At 43.7% G+C, this 16,083-nt stretch overlaps 1 protein-coding gene across 1 annotated transcript; it reads left to right on the plus strand.

Moving 5' to 3' along the window:
- Position 1: 1 nt before the first annotated feature.
- On the plus strand, positions 2-15,046 carry TAF5 (TATA-box binding protein associated factor 5; the record flags this gene model as incomplete). Its single annotated transcript, XM_025201216.1, has 11 exons — positions 2-68; positions 164-401; positions 1,825-2,140; positions 3,904-4,067; positions 4,850-4,985; positions 6,365-6,485; positions 8,002-8,131; positions 9,272-9,436; positions 10,754-10,931; positions 11,498-11,675; positions 13,346-15,046. Coding segments are annotated over 11 exons (1,911 nt in total), but the record flags the coding sequence as incomplete, so codon positions are not given.
- Positions 15,047-16,083: the final 1,037 nt, after the last annotated feature.

Genomic DNA, 16,083 nt, shown 5'->3' on the forward strand with positions numbered 1-16,083 from the left:
TGCCGCCGGCCCCACCGGCCCGGCTCTCCCGTCCGCCAGCCCCGCCGCCGCCGCGCCACCCGCCAAAGGCAAGTAAACCACGCGTTGCTCCGTCTTTTCCGCCGCTTGCTCGATCTTTCCAATTTTTCTCACGTACATTTTCTCGCGTGCCTGTCACTTGCAGTCGGAGTTATCGCCGTCGAAGACCAGCCGGACGTGAGCGCGGTGTTGTCCGCCTACAACCAACAAGGTGACCCAGCGCTGTACGAGGAATACTACAGCGGACTGAAACACTTCATCGAGTGCTCCCTAGACTGTCACCGGGCCGAATTATCCCAGCTGTTTTATCCGCTTTTTGTGCACATGTATTTGGAGTTGGTCTACAATCAACATGAGAGTGAAGCAAAGTCTTTCTTTGAGAAGTAAGGCATTTACACTCCTGAGTTTGCCTTCTGTTTATACAGATGCCTTCTTCTCTACAGATTTAACTAAACAAGAGAGAACTTTATTAGCAAAAGGAAGGCAGGGAACAGGGGAAAAAACACTCCTATAATTGTGGTCATTGGGGAGTTTTGGGAACTACCTTACATGTCTTATGTTTAACACAACTAAAATATGTCTAGATAAGAGTAATAAATCGTTGCGTTGATATAACTATTGAAGCAGGGAACTTACTGTAGTCGGGAGTCTTGCTTTGTGTCCTGAATTTCTTAACGTGCTATCTTCATATGTTAAAATGTATTAAAATAACATGGCAGCTCGTCACTGAGAATCAAACACAAGGGAAAAGGATAAGTTTTTTGTAAGCTTCCATCCCAGGTTTCAAATTTCTCTACGAGGAATGAAAAAGTAACTTAATTTGTCTTTTTTTGCCAGACCGCTTGAAGTCTAATTCATCTTTTGGTTTAGAAACATGGAGAAGTTGGGCTGGAAGGGACCTCCAGAAGTCATCTAGTCCAACCCCCTGCCTGAGGCAGGATCATCCCTATCCCTTGGTTTAGACCAAGCATGAAATAATGCAGCCCCAAGGCATCACTTTTCTCAGAAAACTATGATAAGTAAAAATAGTTTTGCACACATTGGTGAAATATTCCCATCCATGAGTGTTTTAATGTTATCAGTCAATATAAAATGCGTTGTATCCCCAGGCTTAGGTTAATTTTGTTGGCGCTGAATATTAATGATATTAATACATTTACAATTGGAAAATGTTAAAAGGCATATTTGGTGAAAATGCTTACTCCAGTATGAAAACTATGCTGAAATGATTAATCATTTTAGTAATGATGACTATTTAGTCCAGTGTAACGTACAATGCATTGGGCTGATGCTTGGCAGGAATTAAATATGTTATAGCATGGTTGGAAAGGATGTTAGTCTTAGTGATCAGGCCAACAATATTGGTAATAACACTTCGCCTACCTAAAAATCTCCTTACAGTTCTCCTTTGGTCATATACCTTTCACACGTTGTATTATAACTGTTGGGTAGTGTTGTGTGTGCTGCATACAGTTGCACTTTAGCTATGACATGATCTCATATGTAGTTGTTAAGTACCCTGGAGTACCAAAAGAGATATCAGAATTCTTGGAGATGTGATATCTTTTATTAGACCAACTAGATAGTTGCAAAAAAATTAATTTAGTTGGTCTAATAAAATATATCATCTCCCCAAGAGTTCTGATTACTTTTGCCTTACAGACCAACATGGCTACAACCTGTATCCCTGAAATATAGGGATATGTAATTGCTTTGGGGGGAGTATCAAATCCATGAGTATGTGTACAATATTATGACTATAACAAATGGTACTTCATGTTTTAAACTAAAACTGTATTTCAATAGGTTTCATGGAGATCAGGAGTGTTATTACCAGGATGACCTGCGTGTATTATCCAGCTTAACCAAAAAGGAACACATGAAAGGGAACGAGACCATGCTGGATTTCCGAACAAGCAAATTTGTGCTGCGCATTTCCCGTGACTCTTACCAGCTCTTGAAGAGACACCTGCAGGAAAAGCAGAACAATCAGATCTGGAACATTGTTCAGGAGCATCTCTACATCGACATCTTTGATGGAATGCCCCGCAGCAAACAGCAGATAGATGCTATGGTGGGAAGCTTGGCTGGAGAGGCAAAACGAGAGGCAAATAAAGCAAAGGTATGAGGCAAATCCTCTCACACTATTAAGCAATTGCAGCATGTAGAGAAATTTGTCAGCTGCCTTAATAGAGCAAGCAGTCTTGGATTCTGAATATGAATAGCCTAACTGACAACATACCTGGGACAATAACAGTAAAGGTTGGCACATTTATCCTCTGCACGTAAATTAAGATAAGTAACCATTTGTAACTGGTCTCTGAAGAACCTCTCTGGCCACTGAAAGAGACAGGTTTATTTAGCGGACTGAATGCAAGTCGGACCCCCTCATTTGTATCAAAAAAGATAGTTTGTCCATCTCCGGTAGTTGTTATGAAAATGTACTATTTGTATACTGTTGTAGCTTCTCAAAATATCAAGAGTAGTATATAGATACTATATCTCAACCATAGGGATTCGAAGGGATGTTGTGAGGGAAATTGGGGTGATCAGCATCTCTCAGGATTGTTATTTGTGAGAGTTGAAGACTGCAAACGAGTCCAGAGGAGAGCCACGTGCATGATCAGAGGTCAGGAAAACAGGCCGTATGATGAGAGGCTTCATCATGATGAGAGTTATGGGACTCTTCAGCCTGGAAAGCGCAGGCTCAGAGGTGATCTGGTGGCCACCTATAAGTTCATCAGGGGTGCTCACCAGGATCTGGGGGAACGTCTGTTCACCAAAGTGCCCCAGGGGGTGACAAGGTCAAATGGTCACGAACTCCTCTATGACCGTTTCAGGCTGGACACAAGGAAGAACATCTTTTACTGTCCGAGCCCCCAGGGTCTGGAATAGACTGCCGCCAGAGGTGTTTCAAGCACCTACCTTGAACGCCTTCAAGAGAAATTTGGGTGCTTATCTTGCTGGGATCTTATGACCCCTGCTGACTTCCTGCCCCTGGGGCAGAGGGCTAGACTTGATGATCTTCAGAGGTCCCTTCCAGCCCTAATGTCTATGAAATCACAAACCCTTTAAATGTTTATAGATTCATAGATGTTAGGGTCGGAAGGGACCTCAATAGATCATCGAGTCCGACCCCCTGCATAGGCAGGGAAGAGTGCTGGGGCTAGATGACCCCAGCTAGATGCATATCCAACCTCCTCTTGAAGACCCCCAGGATAGGGGAGAGCACCACCTCCCTTGGGAGCCCGTTCCAGACTTTGGCCACTCTAACTGTGAAGAAGTTCTTCCTAATGTCCAGTCTAAATCTGCTCTCTGCTAGCTTGTGGCCATTATTTCTTGTAACCCCCAGGGGCGCCTTGGTGAATAAAACCTTACCAATTCCCTTCTGTGCCCCTGTGATGAACTTATAGGCAGCCACAAGCTCGCCTCTCAACCTTCTCTCGCGGAGGCTGAAAAGGTCCAGGTTCTCTAGTCTCTCCTCGTAGGGCTTGGCCTGCAAGCCCTTAACCATACAAGTGGCCCTTCTCTGGACTCTCTCCAGGTTATTCGCATCCCTCTTGAAGTGCAGTGCCCAGAATTGCACGCAGTACTCCAACTGCGGTCTGACCAGCGCCCGATAGAGGGGAAGTATCACCTCTTTGGATCTATTCGTCATGCATCTGCTGATGCATGATAAAGTGCCATTAGCTTTTCTGATGTTAAATAATAGTGAGTTATGTAATATCAAATACAGTGGTTTTAAATTGGGACTCTGCTTTTTTGTAACAAGCTTGATATTCATAAATTGCTGCTTATGTTAAACTTGTTCCATTTAAAAAAATGATTTTTTAAAAAGTAAAATAATGCAGACTTTATTATGTGACTTTCTAAATTGGATTGCAGGTTTTCTTTGGCTTATTGAAAGAGCCAGAAATTGAAGTCCCTTTGGATGATGAAGACGAAGAAGGGGAGAACGAGGAAGGAAAACCAAAAAAGAAAAAACCGAAAAAAGATAGCGTGGGATCAAAAAGTAAAAAACAAGACCCGAATGCTCCTCCGCAGAACAGGTAACTTGTTAAATCTGGTCTGCTTCTTGCTAATTTTGGATTGTTTGCTTTTCAATATCTCTGCTACGTTTTTTAGTCTGGTTTTAAATGAGGCTTCTGTTACTTTCTTTAGGAGATGTTTCCAGTGGCCCAAAACACCTGTTCCTTGGGAAGATTTTTGATGTGTGCCCTTTGTTTTCATATCAAAATTTTATTTGCATTATCCAGTAGCTTGTTCATTTCATGCTCAGCAATACTTGTCTCTCCTTCATGGTTATCCCTCAGATGTTCCTAGAATTATGAGATCTTCTCCCCTCATTTTCTAAACCAGGGGTGGGCAAAATGTGACCCACGGGCTGGATGCAGCCTGCCAGGCCATTCTATCTGGCCCGTGGGGCCCCTAAAAATTTTAGAAAATTAATATTTATCTGCCCCTGGCTGCCTGTCAGGCAGCCCTCAATGGCTTGCCAAAATGCAGTAAGCAGCCCTCCACCTGAAATAATTGCCCGCCCCTGTAATCTAAACTATATGTATCAAATTAAATGAACTGTTTCCTATTGGTCAGTCCTTCCAACCCCCCATTTTTTACTGTTTGAAGTTCTACCCCTACATTCCATTCTGGCAGTGATATACCCAGGCATTGCTGCTGTTCCTTCATTCGATGGTTCCATTTCATGGGAGGCCCCTCCATCCCAGTCCTTGGCTCCATGGACCACAGCCAAGCATGCTCCAGTGTACCAATCCTACAGTGCTGCCATCACAAATTAATGTGATTTAAGGCAGTCCTGCTCCATTTCTTGTAGAATTCCTCTTCCTGAACTGAAAGACTCTGACAAGCTGGATAAAGCAATGAACATAAAGGAAGCCACAAAGCGTGTGCGTCTTGGCCCAGACTGCTTGCCTTCTATCTGTTTCTACACATTCCTTAATGCTTACCAGGTTAGTAAAGGTGGCTTTGGTGCCATAAGAGAAGGAGTCAGAAATGACTGTGGAGGCCATAAAACATTTGGCTTAAGGAAATCAGGCTATCAAGGTGTTACCCTAAATTCTAGGGCTTGATGCTGGGGTGGGATTAAACATTATTACATAGTAGTTTTTGCCTTCTCGGAAATTATTTTCTTGGCACTTAAGACCATAAACTTACAGTCACTGGGTCACACCTGTATATCTTAATTTGACCCAACTGAAAAGTCTTTTGAACATACATAACAGGGATTACTTAAGGGAAAATATGCTCATAGTACCAGAAAATTATTATTTGGAATAAGCCATTTCTGTAGTTATTTCCAGTTAGGTATAATGCAATGAAAAATTTAGATTCAAAGTCCAAATGAATGAAACTGAAGGCTTTCTTAAACCACCTTAGCTCCACTGCCTGTTTTGCTTAGTTATTGCTGTATCTTTTGTTCCTCTGACTTGTTCTAAGCATGTGAGTAGGGGGCAGTTCTTCCTAATGTAGTGAATCCTGAATACTGCAGATCAGGGGTGTCAAACTCACCTTGCACCCCAGGCTGGATCCAGACCACAGGGCTCCTTGAAGGCCAGATCTGGCCTGGGGTAGTTCCAGGCTGGATACACAGTGGTGGTGGGAACAGCTCTGGCTACAACCTGGGGCACAAGACAACAATAGCAGCAGTTCTGGCATGGGGCACACAGTGCAGCTCTGCACCCTGCCCCATGCTGGAGCTGCTGTCACCATATGCCCTATACTGCTGCAGCAGCTTTAGCTCCTGCGTGGGGCACACAGCAGGTCCAACATAAAGCGGCAGGCCCAGCGGCTGAGGAGGTGGGACTGCAGCAATTGGTCATGGGCAAAGCAACTGAAGGGTGATCAGGGCTGGATCAACCCTCGCTTGCCCTTCTGCCACCAATTTTCTATGTCAACTGGGGCCCAAGAGCCCTGAATTCTGCAGTAGGCCGTTCCTTCATCTGTCCCTCTTCCCCCCCGCCCTCCCCCCCATCCCAAACTTTAGGAGGCCCTCTAGTAGGCCAGCGGGCCAGGTAGAACAGCTCTGTGGGTCAAATCTGATCAGCCGGCCATAAGTTTGACACCCCTGCTGTAGATATGGAATGTTTGTGAACAGTTTTGCTGTTTTGTCTTTTAAAATAAGTGTAGTTATGTATATCTTTATTTTAAATGGTATAACTTTTTGTAGCAGTTACTTGCTAGGTTTTCAAATACTTATGCATTCTGTCTTAAGGTAATCCCCTTTTTTATACAAAATGAAGGTAGGGTGGTTACAGGATTTTCTAGTATTTGAACTTTGTAATTAAAAAAATTCATTAACTTTTAAAATAAGTAACTTTTTTGTGTACAGGGTCTTACTGCAGTGGATATCACAGATGACTCTAGCATGATTGTAGGAGGCTTTGCTGACTCCACTGTCAGAGTGTGGTCTGTGACACCAAAAAAGCTACGCAGTGTAAAAACAGCAGCAGGTAATGAAGGCAAGAAGATACGCTCATCCTAAGTGTTAATTCTGATAGAGTTCTATGTTTTTGCAACCTGTGCAGAGAGAGGTAACTTTGCAGGGCAGCTTTCTTAACTCATTGGATATTGTTAGTTTGGCTTCTACTTATAAAGCAAATAACATACCATTTTTATATTTGGATGGACTTTGTTTTGGTAGTAGTATATAATGAGCAGAATCAAAAACATCTCCAGAAATTTGTAGTCTGACAGTTACAGAACAGAGAAGGTATACTAGACAGCTGATGAGGGAATGTAGTTTCATTGTAGCCCTATTTCAGCAAGATACTTAAACAGGTGCTTATGTTTCTCGCTGAATAACAATCTGTATTTGGAATGACTAATCAGAGTTTGTAAATCCTAGGACCTCTGGGTTGTGGAGATAAATAAATAGTATTTTGGAGAGCTTTGTAGAGAAGCTGTGCTACAGAGGAAGATTTCTCAAGCACGCAGTTTGTGATGATACCAGAATGAGGTCTTAAAAAGAATCCTATAGATTGAAGGCCAGTGTCAGCTCTTGGGTGTATAGCAGTCATAAGTTCTTGAAATCTGAAAACATGGGTGTATGTACATGAATGCTCATCTACAGCAGGGGTGTCAAACTCTCCTTGTGCCTCGGGTCGGATCCAGGCTGCAGGGCTCCTTGCGGGTTGAATCCAGCCTGGGACATGAGGAAACAGCATTGGCAGCTCCAGCTCTGACCTGGAGCATATGGTGATGGCAGCTCCAGCTCCTGCCACGTGCTCTGTGCCATGGTGGTAGTTCTGGCTCCGGCTCCATTTCCAGCATGGGACACACAGCAGGGTCCAGCAAGGTAGGACCATGGCAGTGGTGACACACAAAGCGGCCAGCGGGTGACCATGGCTGCACTGACCCTTGTTTGGCGTCCTGCTGCTGATTGCCATGTCCATCAGGGCCCGATTCTGCAGCAGGCCATTCATCCCTGGTCATGTCCCCTAACTTTTGGTGGCCTGCTGGTAGTTTATCAGGCTGGATAGAACTGCTCTGCGGCCCGGATCCAGCCCATGGGCCATATGTTTGACACCCCTGATCTACAGCATCTTTTCCCAACTGATGTGTAGGGTAGTATATTGCTGATTGATATGAAGAACCTGTCACTCCATTCTTGAATTACCTTCATAGCTAAGCTCATATTACCTTTTATAGCAGTTTCCTTTACAGTAGTCCTAAGGAAATAGCTTCAATTGAAGCTATATGTAACTTCAAGTTTAAAACCTGACATCTGATTTTTAAGCTTCCCTGCTGTTCTATATTTTGGTATTAGTGTTCAAACTGACAACCAGTATTCAGGAAGGATTTTTGTTTCGCTTCATACTTGCAGAGAACAGCAATAAAAAACGTATGTTCTGCTTAAAAGATGTACCTATTTTTGCATAAATATAAGTAAATGTGCTCAGCTTCTGGCAATCATTTTACGTGAAATCTGCATATTTGCTGCAACTATGAACCTCTGGAATTTTACAGATCTCAGTCTCATAGACAAAGAATCAGATGATGTCTTGGAAAGGATCATGGATGAGAAGACGGCAAGTGAGCTGAAGATTTTATATGGTCACAGTGGACCCGTCTATGGTACCAGCTTCAGTCCTGATAGGTAATATAATTTAAAATTTGCCTTGGAGAGGAGGTCTTGAGTTCTAATAAGATGTTTCTTGCTCGAAACTAATTCTTAAAGCAGCTGCTTCCGTAAATTGAGATGAAATTTGTTCATGTGTTTCATAAGAAGCCATGACAGGTGGGTTTAAGGGCCTGATGTCTTGAGGCTCATGCGTGTGTTGTGTGGTTACTGAGTATCTTCAGTGTAGCTTGACGTCAGTAGGAGCTAAGAACACTCAGCACCTGGCAGGTTCAAGACTTAAGATAGGAAACTCTTACTTGAAAGCCTTATCTTAAGTTTGATTTTAACTGCATAAGCAAACTGTAAAAGGGAGACAGATCATTGCAACATTTATATCCATTATGGTAATGTAGAGATGAACAATTTTGTTAGCATTTATACCTATTGATGCATTTCTAGTCTGCTTCCCACTAGAGCCTCCAGTAAGCCTTTATTTTCCAGATATGTGATCATGGTAATCTCGTAGTCTCTTAAATACAGTAAAATCCCTGTTATCCAGCATGAATGGGGAATATCAGGTGCCAGTTATGTAAAAATTCTAGTTATCTGAGGCAGATGACGCGGGGTGGGGGGAAGGGGTGGTGGTGGCTAGATATGGAGCGATGGCAGCTGCCACGTAAGACCTTCTCCTGCCTCCCGCAGCTTGGCGGGTGGTGCCTGCACGGGATGGTGCGTGGTGGTGCTCCGTCTCTGCCTGCCCGTGCGTGTCCCTTAGGGCCTTCTCCAGTACCCCCTGTTCTATGGGAATCTTTTCATATAGCCAAGGGTGGCATTTCTGAAACCAGTTCTTGAACAGTTGCATGCAGTGGTTTATCAATAGCTTTTTGTTTTGAACAGAGAACTGGACCCCTAATCATGACATGCTTCCTTTCACATAGACAAGTACTGCAAATTTGAATAGAATATAAGCAATGGTTTGTCCCTCTTCACAGTAAGTGTCCCAGTAGGATTCCCTCTGAATCGGGTATATCTCAGCCCATTGAGAGTTCAGATCATATAGTACCCTGCAGCACAATCCCAGTAAATGGACGGTGTTCTTATCCCAAAGACACACCAGTAATCTTGCACTAGACTCCCAGTATTCTGCCTAAGTCGTATTCTTTCGCCTTCTGATAGGAACTACCTGTTATCCTCCTCAGAAGATGGCACTGTGCGATTGTGGAGTCTGCAAACATTTACTTGCCTGGTGGGATATAAAGGACACAACTATCCAGTATGGGATACGCAGTTCTCTCCCTATGGGTATTACTTTGTATCTGGTGGACATGACAGAGTGGCTCGGTAAGAACCTGAAAGGCCTTTTTATTGGAATTTTTAATAATCCGAGGCCTGGAATATTGAGAGAAACTAACCCCTTAATACTGGTGGCTGGTATTTTCCAGTTCTCATCTTGCTATGGGAAATGAATTTTATTACACTTGGGTTAAAAAAATTAAACCAAAAACTAATGCAGTGTTAGCTGAGGGTATTATGACATTATTATTCTTACAGAACTGGTGTTCCTTTGCTTTCAAACCATCTGGTTAATATGGGAAAATACATATCCTTGATCCTTAATGTTGGAGAAACCAATGTACCTCTTCCATTGCTTTTGTAATGGCTGCATCGAGACACTTTTTTTTCCCCTTGAAGAACAACCTTTAAAACAGGGGTGGGTAATTATTTGGGCTGGAGAACCACTTAGAGAGAGTTGGTGAGCTATTGTGGGTTGAGTCAGCACCTCTCCCCCCACTCTCAAAAGCTCACCAAAACTCCCTAAGTGGCTCTGCCTCTGGGCCTGGCCCCATGCTGTCACCACCTTGAGATCCAAGCCCCGGCCTTGGAATCTCCATGGAGACTAGCCCGGGACTCGCGTGGGCAGGGCGCACTTAGTGGAGTGGATGGGGTGGGGCCCCGGGCAGGCAGGGAGCAGTGTCCAGGAGTGGGATGAGTGGGGCTGAGGCCTGGATCTTGGGGCGGTGACAATGTAGGTTCGGAGCTGGGATCTTGGGGCAGTGATGGTGCGGGGTAGGGGCTCTGGGCAGAGCTGTGGTCTGCTTCTGGCACACTCCTGCCCATGGAACAGGGGAGCGGATGTGTGGCTCTGGAATGTGTGGGGAGCGGATCATGGCTCTGCCCTGGCTCTGCCCATTCCACTCCTAGACGCTGCTCCCCATCCACCCACAGCCCTATTGCATCCACCTGCCTGAGTGCACCCTGCTTACGTGGGTCTGAGGCTGGTCTCCAGAGACCCCAGCTGCCTGCTCCATTGTGGTGGCGACACCAGCAGCAGCAGCCAGGAGTTGCCACTGCTGCCGAGGCTGTTGGGAAGCGGAGTCCGGCTGCCGCACCACCACTGTGTGCCCGGAGGCAGTGGGACGGGCCACACGGACCATGGCCCAGTCTGTTCCCTGCGCCAGGCAGAGTCAAATAAAGTCCCTTGACAAGCTGTATCCAGCTCACAGGTTGCCTTTTGCCCACCCCAGCTTTAAAAGTCATTGCTAATTGCATAAATTGGTCATCTTGAGGTACCTGGGTAACAAGCACCACATTAAGGACATCATGTTTTCAATAAGGGTCTAATTTCTTTATAGTTTTATAAAAAATGCTTTCCTTAAGGCTCTGGGCAACGGATCACTATCAGCCTTTGCGTATGTTTGCTGGCCATCTTGCTGATGTCACATGTAGTCGGTTTCATCCCAACTCCAACTATATTGCTACGGGCTCAGCAGACAGAACTGTGCGACTCTGGGATGTTCTGAATGGGAACTGTGTGAGGATCTTCACTGGACATAAGGTAGAGGAGTGTCAGATGTAGAATCAAGGTAGCTGCACTGTATTTCACTAACATTTCCTACAAGACAATAGTCAGTACTTAATTGATATATGTCTGTAGATCTACACACACACACACACACACACTCTCTCACTCACAATTTTTAATGTTCAGAAAGTGTGTGCCTGTTACTTTAGAGACCCATTGTAAGTTGTCCCATGAAACAGACTTCCCTCCCTTATAAACTTCTGTTCCTGATGAACGACTAGTTTATTTATATGTTTGTGTGTCTGTGTGCACTTAATTTTTAGAGGGTAATCAGGACTCGTCCTAGAGATGATATCTTTTACTAGACCAACAAGATTTTTGCAACAAAAAATCGTTAATTTTGCAAAAATCTTGTTGGTCTAATAAAAGTATCATCTCTACGACGAGTCCTGATTGCCTTTGCCTCTAGAGCAATAGGGCTACAACCTGGATACCTGGCACATTTTTTAGAGGGTAGCATTTGCAATGAATACAGCTTGACGCTTTATAGATGCAGGTAGACTTGTCTAATTTGGCTTCTCCAACTGACTTTGTTCCAGGGACCAATTCATTCGCTGGCATTTTCCCCTAACGGAAGATTCCTGGCCACTGGAGCAACAGATGGAAGAGTGCTCCTCTGGGATATTGGCCATGGTTTGATGGTGGGAGAGTTGAAAGGGCACACTGACACCATCTATGCACTCAGATTCAGTAGAGATGGGGAGATTTTAGCATCAGGTAAAACTTACTGAAATGTTCAGTTTTTCATTCTCCGTTAAAAACACAGTCTAAAATGGAATGACATGCTTTTTTTTATATAACTGGGATCCTGATCCAAATCTGTCTCCCTTCTCAATGCGAAGGATCAAACTAATACTTAGCAATGTTAATACTTTGTAGTTGTAAAGCAAATACTTTACCAGATTTTTGAAATTTAGATTAATTTTAATGTAAGTGGGTATACGATTCCTTAATTCAGCTAGAATTGAGGCATGGTAAGCAATTTATTTAAGAAACCGTTAGAATGGGAAATAATCTGGTATTTTATAACTGAAACCAGCCCTAACTGTCAGACCTTTGAAAGTAGATAGAAAGTAGCCTCTGCTGAAAGTAGATAGTAATTGGGGGGGTTGTACCACACTGCACGTCCATGGTGTGCTTAGTTTGCAGCTAAATTTTCTTTCAGTGTCTAAGAATTCAGTAGTTATTTCAGTGGGGTTTGGATAACGCTTCCTTTGCCATGTCAGTGGGTGTGTGGGCCTCTAGACGCTGACTGGCATAAAAGACATCTGACCTTTATGGAAAAAAATGTTTTAAAACCGTCTCAAGGTAAATCTTATAAATCCATGTTTTTTGTAGATGTGTGGATGTATAAAGACCAGGGATGTTCAAGTGGTAGGGGGCACCTGACTTCTGAAAAGCTTTACTCGTGAGATGCTCTCAGCTACTGAAGGTTACTTAAACAGTTGTCATTTTCTAGAACAAGAGTAGGAATAAAGCACACTTTTTGGCCCTGTTACAGTTTTTACAGATTTCCCAGAGAATCACTGGTTTCTGTTGTCACAAGGATTTGAAACTTGGTGGGGGAGGAAGATAGGATACATTCTTGACACAAGGTTATCTCCTGTCATTCCCAAGAGCTTAATTAGAAATTCATTGCTAAATGTAACTCTAGTAAGACTAGAATGAGCCTCTAACAGAATTCAGTCAAGACTGAAGAGCAGCTCCTCTGGTTTAACTATAGAAAGGTGTAGCATTGGACTGTTCAACTTCCTGGCAGCCAGGGGCTGTATGCCGCAGGGGCCATATACCCTACAGATTCCCAGAACCCCTGCCGTGTACAGCCCCTCACCCTGTTCCTGTTGCTGCCCTGGGAGCCGTGCAAGCCCCTGTCCTCCTCTCCCCTTCCCCTCAACTGCTCTAGCAGGGAGCTTACTGGGCCCTGTCCTATAGAACTGCCCTGCCACAGACCCCAGCTACCCCCGCAGCATTAGAAGCAATGGGAAGAGTGGTGGCTGGAAGTAGCCCACGAGTCACGTGTTAACCCCTCCCAGAGGCCACCAGTTGGATACCCCTGGACCATGTTAAGGCTCTAATCGTGCAAACATGCACTTACGAATAATGCACTTGAAGTCCATTTGCTTGCACCATTTGGGTGTAAAGCGTTAATGCTTTGGCCCGTCCTGCAGTGACTGAAGAAAAAGTGTTTTCCAGCCTTCATTGCTGCCAACTTGGTTGCAGCCTTGTCTCAGCATCATTTCAATACAATTATCATTCGCTGCTGCTATGGCTTCAGTAAGGGCATGGAGGAAAACATTGCTGAATGTTCCTTTTTCTGTGTGTTGCTTTTTAACCCTGCCCTGCGCAGGACCAAGGCTCTACATTGTAATTCCCCACTTTGTTCTTAGGTTCTATGGATAACACAGTCAAACTGTGGGACGCTGTGAAAGCATTTGAAGACTTGGAAACTGATGATTTTACAACAGCCACAGGACACATAAATCTGCCTGAAAACTCACAGGACTTGCTACTGGGTACTTACATGAGCAAATCAACCCCAGTCATACACCTTCATTTTACACGGAGAAACTTGCTGCTGGCTGCCGGAGCGTACAGCCCACAATAAACATGAAGCTGTGAAAGAGGCTGTGCAAGTCAGTAGTAAAGACCTCAAAATGACTACCGGATTTGAGATGAAAGAAATCTCTTGTACAGATGGACTGTGCCTGGTCAGTTGGGGCGGCAGGACTATGTAAATTAATACGCAGGTAACGTCTTCTCAGTTCTGCTATTTCATTTTTAGGCACAGCTTGAAAATGCTGGAAAATGATTAGACATTGTGGCTTTACAGGAAAGAATTGTTTTATGGTGCTTTGGATTTTTTGATAAAAAACAAAAACAAGAAAAAAAGAGAGAGAATGGCTGTCTCCTATTAAGAGAAATGGTAATGGGCTCTGCTGGAACATCACTTTTGGAAAGTTAACAGCACCTCAGTGAGCGTCTTGAACACTTTAAAAAGCACTTAATTTATACCTGGAATTTTGTGGAACTCGCCTTAACCTGGGCTGGGCAGCAGGTTTGTCTGGCTGGAACTTTATCCTACTTGCTGCAGAAGGCACCATACACAGAAGCTTGTGGTGAACTAAAAATTGAATATATAAGCACGCCTTTGTATAAAGGTCTGACTGTGTTTCAAATCTTTCTTGTTTCCTGTATTAGAAATACAGATCTGGTCACTGCAACTTCAGGGTAGGTTAAGGTGTCATGACTAGCAAATAGCTAGAAGTAAAATCTGAACATCTGCAAAAGCAAAGAGACAAGGGACTGAGACCACTGAAATACTCTTACTGTCTATTAAAACATGCTCTCCAAAGGGAAAACAGGGGCCTTGTACCCTTTTAGGATACTTAGAGGAGGCCTGGAAAATAATTAAAAAAAATAATAATAATCTTCCCCCCCTTTTTTTTCTTTTACATAAAATTAAATTTTTGTCACAGCTAGCAAATTTAGGAATGGGGAGAGCCAATGAAAAGGCAAAAAATGAACCTTTTTATTCCTAATGCTAATATTTGTGAAAAGGCTCTCCCCTCACGCACGCTGTTGTGATGCTGTGTTCAGCAGCAAAGGTCAGACCTGACATTCTTGATGTTTCTAAACAAAAAGACCTGGCAGAACAGTAGGCTTTTAACCCCTTTCTGTCTCTATACAAGATGAGGAAGCAAAAGGACACTAGCATGAATTTAAGGAAACTTGAGTAGGAAACTCCCAACTCATCCCATCCCCACCAAAACACCCAAAAGCTTTCCATGCATTGCATATCAAAAGTGCAGACACTTTTCACCAGTGGATCTCACCTTTAAGAACAGGGAAGAACGCTTTGAAAGTAAATGATAATGATCCTGTCTGTTTCATGTAAACTTCCCAACACCCGATACGAGCAGGTGGCTTTTAAGTGAAAGTATGGCAAAATTGAACAGTACGTTAAAATACTTTCCCTGCAAGAGTAAGCATGTACAGTTTTGACAGCTAAAAAAATCACTGCCGCTATCTGCCTTTGTATTTTGTACAGTTTTATACTTTTGATATGATAATAAAAACTAAAAATATCATTCTGTGCATGTTTCTGGATTATATTACAAGAAGAGAATTAATCCCCTCTTAAATTTGTTGCAAGTTATGCAGTGCCCACACAGCTATACCAGCAAACTACCAAATGAAACAAAGTAAAGTGATACAATTTATACTGCTACATTTAGGACCAAATTCTACACAAAACCTCTGCCAGTTTATAGTTCAGACCAGGAGTCGGCAACATATGGCTCACAGATATGGGACTTAAGCTGCAGTAGCGCTCCTTGTGCCACTGCAGGGAGAAGTGCCTGCCTCTGACCCAGGGTAGGTTATTCTGGTTGACAGGCTGCACTTTGAGAACCCCTAGACTACATTGTTCTTTCTAAAGCATGCAATTAATAGTAGATGGGTTTAATAGTACTGTATTTCTGTTCCTGTAGGGGAAAGGACAAGAAATGATGGTCTAAAATTGCAAGTGAGGGAAATTTAGGTGGGATATTAAGATCTGGTGAGGGTGGTTACTCATAGGATATTAGAAGATATGGAATTTTCATCCTTGGGAGTTGTTTGGACAAATGGTTGCTATGATTGCTTATGGAGTTCTCCCTGCTGATGTCTTACTTCACTGCATTGTCTCAGTAGGACAGTGCTTTGCCCTAAAGCAAGACTCCAGACTAACCTGATAAATTTGCTTACTAATCCAGAGCTCAACTGGTAACAAATGAGCAGATGGACTGGTTACAGCCCAACAGACTCTGAAGCAGTTGACTGGTCCAGATACTCTCAAAGAAGAATACATGGAGGTTTTCCTGGACATTATAGGGTGGCATCATGTCTGCATGCAATCCCTACTGTGGACAGGTGACCACAAGCTTGTGAGCAATCTGTGGTCTGGGATGGGAACTTGTATAGCCAGTAACTCAGGTGGGGAAAACCAGAGCTGCCAGCGTGAGAGGCTAACAGGACAGTCTGAACCAGATCTGGCTTTAAGTGGGTGTTTGCACAACTAGCTGAGCACTTCAGATAAAATGTCTTAACGATGCTTCGGGGGGGGGGGGGGGGGGGGGGGGGCTCG

The sequence above is a fragment of the Alligator sinensis genome, unplaced genomic scaffold (assembly GCF_000455745.1).
Source record: "Alligator sinensis unplaced genomic scaffold, ASM45574v1 scaffold61_1, whole genome shotgun sequence".
Taxonomy (NCBI): domain Eukaryota; kingdom Metazoa; phylum Chordata; order Crocodylia; family Alligatoridae; genus Alligator; species Alligator sinensis.